The 6,753-nt window shown below is 56.6% G+C and overlaps 1 protein-coding gene across 4 annotated transcripts in view; it reads right to left on the reverse strand.

Moving 5' to 3' along the window:
• RAB15 (RAB15, member RAS oncogene family) overlaps nt 1-6,086 on the reverse strand; it is a 25,822-nt gene extending 19,736 nt beyond the window's left edge. Inside the window, exons 1-2 of one of the 4 annotated variants that reach the window (XM_028496008.2) lie at nt 5,655-6,086; nt 406-1,075 (exon numbers count right to left, since the gene is read on the reverse strand). In XM_028496008.2, coding sequence (XP_028351809.1) covers nt 642-1,075; nt 5,655-5,778 — 558 coding nt within the window. In that variant the 5' untranslated portion in view covers nt 5,779-6,086 and the 3' untranslated portion in view covers nt 406-641. Of the gene's footprint in view, nt 1-405; nt 1,076-5,654 lie in introns of those variants that run through there. The other 3 variants (XM_028496007.2, XM_024118439.3, XM_028496010.2) reach the window with 3 other exon arrangements.
• Between the last annotated feature and the right edge of the window lie 667 nt (nt 6,087-6,753).

Genomic DNA, 6,753 nt, shown 5'->3' on the forward strand with positions numbered 1-6,753 from the left:
GCCATGGCCGCTGAGCCTGCGCGTCCGGAGCCTGTGCTCCGCAACGGGAGAGGCCACAACAGTGAGAGGCCCGCATACCGCAAAAAAAAAAAAAAAAAAAAAAAAAAAATTAACATGAAGGCAACACTCAGATCTCATCCTCAAAGGTGCCCCGGCCAGACTCCTCAATCACGGCCCCGGACTGTCCCCCAGAGGGTCATATCAAGGAAGCAGACTCAGCCAACAGCAGTGGCACAACTGTCCCTCCAGCCCAGAGCCCTCAGATGGGGTGAGGGAGGCACACGTCCTCTCCCCTTTGGCTCCCAGGAGAGAGGTTCTGCTTGGCAGCCTTGGATGGGCCTTCTGGGGTGAGCAAGGGCGTGCCCAATGCAGTATAGGAAAAGTGGAGGAGAGGAGATGGTTCAAGTTGGGGTCACCTGCATGCAAGACGTGAGCATCACTTCCCTCGGGCCTCAGTTTTCCTAGTTATAAAATAGGGCCAATGATTAGTTCTTTCCTCCTCAGTGGGAGGGATTAAATGTCCAGGAAACTCTGTGGTCCCCTTGACAAAGCACATTGCCCAGGGCAGAATAGCCAAGGAGAGGTCAGAGGCTTGTGCAGAAAATTGGCACTTTTACAGGGAAACAGGCGCAAATATTAGATTACAGAAAATGGCACTCTGAGAAGAGGTGGCAATCAGGGTAGAAGAGTAATAGCCAAATATCGACTTTCATGTTATAAAGCTCATCTCCAAGCTTTCTGGGAAGCAGGGAGGAGGAGAAGAGGAGGAGGAAGAAGCAGGAACCAGGGCGCTCGAAGCCGTGGGTGAATCTGCAGAGTTGTGCAGGTGGCACAGGTGCACAGAGCAGCTGAAATGAGGGCTTCTGAGCCATTCTCAGGGATGACGTCCTTGGGGCGGGGATGTGTGCAGCAGGGCCGGAGGCAGAGTGACACCTGGCTGAGGTCGCAGAGTGACACCTGGCTGAGGTCGGAGCCTTGAGGCAGAGCCGTCCTCTCGGGTCACGGGTCACGTCTCTCCCCGCTCCTCCCCCTCTGCACATTGTCGCCAACTCACTCTTCCTTCTCAGCCCCCGCACTGCCAAGGCAAGGGGGGAAATAGCACCGGAGCGGAAATGAAACCCAGAGTCTACTCATGTGCTCCCCAGGAAGGGCAGCTGGCACCCCGGTTCCCATGTTGTTCACTGCTGTCCCCCCAGCTCCTCGCCCGGCTCAGAGCGGCGGGTGCTCTGCAGAGAGTGCCCGAATGACCAAATGCACGACTGATGGACAGGATGACCTCAAAGCACACATCGACAGTTTGTTCATCTCCAACTTTCTTATGAGCTAGGGATAATCATAATACAATGAGAGCGGCTGCTTTTTTTTTTTTTTTTTGAGAGCTCTGCCAAGTGCTTTGTATCTATTAGCCTCTTCACAAAGACCATTAAGGAAGATTCTGTTACTATCTTCCATTTACAGATGCGGAAATTAAGGTCAGAGATGTTAAGTGTCTGTAAGGCCACGGTGAATCTTAGGCATGTGGTCTGCGCTCCTTCTATTCTACTCAGCTTCTCACCTCCCCTTCCTTTCTGCAGGCCTCCCAACACGGTGGGGAACACAGACCCACCTGACCCTCCCGCAGTGTACGCAGCATGTATACACAGTGCCTTACGGTCTGGGGGCCCGCAGACCTCAGGACCACGGTGCCCAAGCATCCGCCCCCATGTTTGTTAGGCCACCTGATTGCAGGCTATTGATCTCTCCCCCCTAGTCCTTCCCCAGCCCACTCCCCCATCTTCAGTTACTCACAAGCCCTTTCCCCAGGCAAGGAGAGCCAGTTCAAACAGAACTTTCTGAGAAAGATGCTACTGCAGCAGCAAACCCAGCCTGAGGAACCAAGCCTGAAGCCACAGCCATTCTACCAGTCAAGCCGGAAAATTATAGGCCGAAGCCTCCTAGAAGCCCAGAAGGTGGCCTTTACGACAAAAAGGTCCCCAGAACAGGGACAGAGATGACAGGGTCTCAGGGAAGACCAAGGGCTGGGGGGAGAAAACCAACTCACGGGCCGTCCCTACAGCTTGCATGCATGGCTGACACGTGGCCACCACACAGAAAGGAAATCAAAGGTCCCCTGCACGTAGATGTCTGCTAGGATGGGACATCATCTCCCGCTGGGCAGGCAGCGCCAGCCACACGAGGCCCTCTCAGATTTGAACTACTCGCTGCTTCCGGAGGGAAACAAGAACAGGGGATTGAGTGGAGTTTGGTGTTGGTGCCACAGGAGGGGGAGGGGTGGAAGAGAGAGAAGGGACGAGCTGAGAGGGTCCTACGTGCCCACATACTACCACTGGTCTCCCCTGGCTGGCCTCCCTGGCCCAAGGCCTAAGCCCCTCTCCCAGCCAGCATCCTAAGGGCCATCCTCATCCTGTCATCCCCCTGCTCAGGAAACCCCTGACACCATTGCGAAGGCTGGAGTTCCAGCTCCTCAGCCAGGCCCTCAAGGCCCTCTGCCCTCATTTGTTCATTAGTTTAACATTTATGGAGAGCGTGCCTGGCCCTGTTCTAGGACTATGAAAACAAAGAGGAATGAGGTTTGGTCTGACCCTCAAGGCACATGAAGTATAGTTTGGGAGACAGAGAGATAAACAGAGGAATGTGTTGCTCCCCTAAAAACTCCCTTCTGTTCCAGCCAGACTGCCCAGAGTTCCACCAACACCCACTGAATTCCCACCTCTGTCGTCTCTGCTCCCGTCACTCCATCTGCCCCCTCCCCTACAGGAACTGAGATGCAGCCCACACGGCAAGCCCTCTCTCCAGCCTTCCCTCCTCCCCGAGCCTCCCTGCCGCTTCCCGTCCACACGGCCCCACTCCTTCTGCGACCTCCTCCATCTAGCGCTTTGTGTAGCATCAGCGCTCAGGCACGGGCCCCTCACCATTCACGGGCTGCCTCAGACAAGTCTTGCGTGGTTATTTAGCTGCTGATACCAAATGTAATACCTTCATTACTAGGAACAATAAGGATCATCATCCATCCCCTACGTTTGAAGAGTGCTTCACAAAGTGCTGGCAAAGAGATTCTCTAATTGTGGCCAAGGCTCTTTCTCGCCTGTGTTGCTTCCCCAACTAGATCACAGGCTTCTGTGGGCAGGAAAAGGTGGACTGCAATCTGTCTCTAACATGCCTGGCATGGTACTTTGTAGTGAATGCTTAATTAACTGGCTTAACAGGTGAAGAAACAGCAAAAAACATCACAGCGCTGACTGCCCGCCTCTGCATGGGCCCCTTCAGGGTCAGCACAGCTGCATGGGAAATAAATGCCGGTGGCACGGACCCAGCTCAGGGCCACCTGCTGACCAGAAAGAAGAGGGGTGGTCAGTGCCTCCACCTACCTGGGAGGTCTCCTCACTGCCCCCTGCAGGCCCATTTCTGGAATGTCACATGCTCTTACAGTAAGTGGCCTAAACAGTGAATCACAAATTGACATGATCCAAGAACCTGAACTCTGTCTTGGTAGTCATTGGTGAATTGCCCCGTCTTCCCTATTCCACAGAAGCGGCTCTGGGAAAGGTGCAGAGATCAATGTCCATGGTAAAAGAATGTGTCTCTGACAAGGAGCAGCTTGGGAGAGGTGACCCTGGGTTTTATTCTTCTGGGAATCTTCAGGTCGCAGCGCCAAGCCCAGATACGACACACTTTTTTTTTTTTTTTTGAATGGATAAATTAATGAACAGGACTTGGTAGTACCCGTTTTCTTGGCTCCTTGATTTGTCTCCTGGCTGCCCCTTCCATCTCCCTGGGGAACTTTTTGTATCCCAGAAGGGAAAGCTTTTCTGGACCATCCAACTCTTCTCCTAAGTCTTAGCTGCAGCCAAAAAACACACCTAAGACAAGGCAGAGTCACAAGTGCTGTGGAAAGCTTTAAACCGGAAAGCATTTAAGAAACCCAGTGGGGCGGATTTTAAAAGGCTATTGTGAAGAAAGGCAGGTTTCTTTCTCTTCCATGGAATCTAAACTCCTAAAAAGTCCTCTCTATCCTGGGGAAAGGTGGACCCAGCCATCAGTGCAGAGACAGTGCTAACCTGCTGCCCTTTGTCCTCAAGCCTGCAACCTGTCCTCATATCCCATCTGGTTCCTCAGCCATTCCCAGGCGCTCCCCCAACATCTCCTCTTCCCTGAGCCTTCCCCAGAGGCCCACAGCCCTCCCTTGGTCTCCAGACCTGTCCCATCCCTGAGATGTGTCTCATTCAAACAGCGGCCCAGCCCAAGCTCCAGGGCCTCCTAGGAGCTAGCTTTACAGCTCTCCTGAGGAAGATGAATGCATCTATCTGTCCCCTGACCCTGAGCCCCTTGAAGATAGTGAAGCAAAGAGAGAATGAGACCCTAGGAGCTCAGTGATGACAACGGTAATAGCAGCAGTCTTTTACAAACATTATCTCATTTAATACTTACAACAGCTGGGCAGGTAGGAACTGTTATCATTCCCATTCTAGAGATGAGAAACTAAAGCTCAGAAGCTTAAGTGATATTCAAGGTCACGCTGCCCCAAAGTGAGGTTTCCAGGTCTGACAACAAAGCCTGACTCTGAACCATGAGGCTCTCGTCCTCCTGGCTCTACCTGCTCCCTCTTTTCTCTTGGCAAGGAGTCTGTGTGGGGAGGGAGGGCAGAAGTCTCAAGTGGAAGCCTAGTCTGGGGCCCTTCCTGACAGGAGAGGGGACCTGGGCAGTGCTGAAGCCACTCCAGGGCATCACTCAGGGAACCCGTTAGATGTGAGTGGAATGTCCTCCACTCAGACCTCTCAGAGGAGGAGGCCACTCAGGGTCCAAGAGGGGACTCTCAGAGGGGAGGCCACCCACTCCTTCCCAGAACGAGTGAGCCCATAACAGTCCTGTCCGGGATGCCACAAGGCCTCGTCCCTCTAAGCACAGGCTCCAGCATTGCCAGAGCAAAGAGATCTATTCTAAGGTGAGTCCTACCTGCCTTCTGACCCCCTTGCCTGGCAAGTAATCCTCCTGGTCCTCATCTGCCTTCAAAACAAATGCTTCAGCTGGCTGCTTTTCTGAAGCTGGCTAGTAAATGCCCCCTTCACCGGCACATGGGCTCTCACCTTGTCCAGGCCCTCCTTGCAGGTGTCCCACCTTGTGACTTCCCTCCACAACTATGCCCTGTCAAGTCAATCCCTTCCTCCTCTCTTCCCCCTTCTGGCTCCACACTGGGTCGCCCCTGGACTGAGGGTACCCAGTGACTCATAACTCGGCTCCCCCCCACAGTGAACCCCTCTCCCCGAGCACAAGCTTTTTTTTCCCCTCCCCCTCTGCACCTGAGGGTGGGGGGATGTCATATCGGTGGCTTTGATTCTCACTGCCCCAGCCTGGGGTACCCAGGCCTACGCCACCCTGTTATCTCGGCTTCTACGGGGAGGCTCCCCAGCGTGAGGCCCGAGCGCCTTCCATAGTCACGGACAGCAGCAGGGAGCCTGTCACCTCCAGGAACCCAGGCTTAAATCCCCAGCCGGTGGCCCCTCACCCCGGGACTCATCCCCTCGTTCTCGCCTCCCACGACCCCGCCTCTAGCCGAAGGGGCGGACCCTTGTTCCCGGGCTGGGGAAGGGGCAGGGGCCGCCCCGACAAGGGGCGGCGGCGGGGAGGGTGGGGCGCCCCCGGCCACCGCCCCTTACCGATGGTGGAGATGTGCGAGGAGTGGAACTCGTTGTCGGTGAAGCGACACAGCAGGCAGGTCTTGCCTACCCCGGAGTCCCCGATCAGCAGCAGCCGGAACAGCACATCGTACTGCTTCGCCATGGCTGGGCCGGCGGGCCGGCGGGCGGGCGGGGCGGGCGGCGGGCTCAGCCCCGCTCGGCCCGGGCCATCGCGGCGCGCGCCCGCCCGAGAACTGCGCCGGCGGCGAGAAGGAAGCGGAGCCGGCCCGCGCCGCCTCGCCGCCGCTCGCTCGCTCTGTGCCTGGAAGCGTGTGCGGCGGGAGCGCGGTGGGAGGAGAGAGCCGGCCCCTGCCCGCCCCTTCCCCTGCGCCGCCGTCGCCGCCGCCCGGTGAGGGGGCGGGGAGCGCGCTCTGGGGAGGAGACCCCTCGGCGGTGGGGGCGAGGGCGGTGCGCTCTCCCCGCCCCCAGGGTGCGCAACCCGGGCAGGGACCCGCCCCGCTCCCGCCCCCCTCCCGCCCTCTTTACGCCGGGACCCGGGACAGAGCGGTGCGGGGATGGGGAACGTTTTTGTTTACCTGCAGACCTTCCGAATGAGGGAGTTGGGATGAGCTCCCACGCAGCTCACCTCTACCAAACTCGGCTTTCGGGTCTCGTCCCTTCTCTCCAAATCGCATACAGAAGCTGGCCCTGTCAGCTCCAACCCGGCGGAGCACCCCGCCCCTGCGGAAGCCTACTGGGCGGGGGGAGGGGGCAGTGGTCGGTCCTCACCTAGGCTCACCCCTGGGTCGGAAGGCCTTGCTCTGGATCGCGATTCAAGCACCGATCTACTCTGGAAGTCGCGGTCTCCAGGAACCCTGGGGAGTTATTGCTAGAATTCTCCCTCTCTGCCATCTGGCTTCTCCATAACCTTGTGTGACTGTGGCCTCCCTCCAACCGCGCTCCCCCCCCATCCCATTTAAACAGGGAAAATGTCTGCTGACCTCCTTCACCAGGCTGAAGAGATAGCTGATCATAAAAACATTTCCAGATGCACAATCCTTTGGAAGTGTTGTGCAAGCAAGTCTCTCTTTTGGATCTAAGCTGCTTAGGGTCGGTGCTCAGGATGCCAATACATTAT

The sequence above is a fragment of the Physeter macrocephalus genome, chromosome 11 (assembly GCF_002837175.3).
Source record: "Physeter macrocephalus isolate SW-GA chromosome 11, ASM283717v5, whole genome shotgun sequence".
Lineage (NCBI taxonomy): Eukaryota > Metazoa > Chordata > Mammalia > Artiodactyla > Physeteridae > Physeter > Physeter macrocephalus.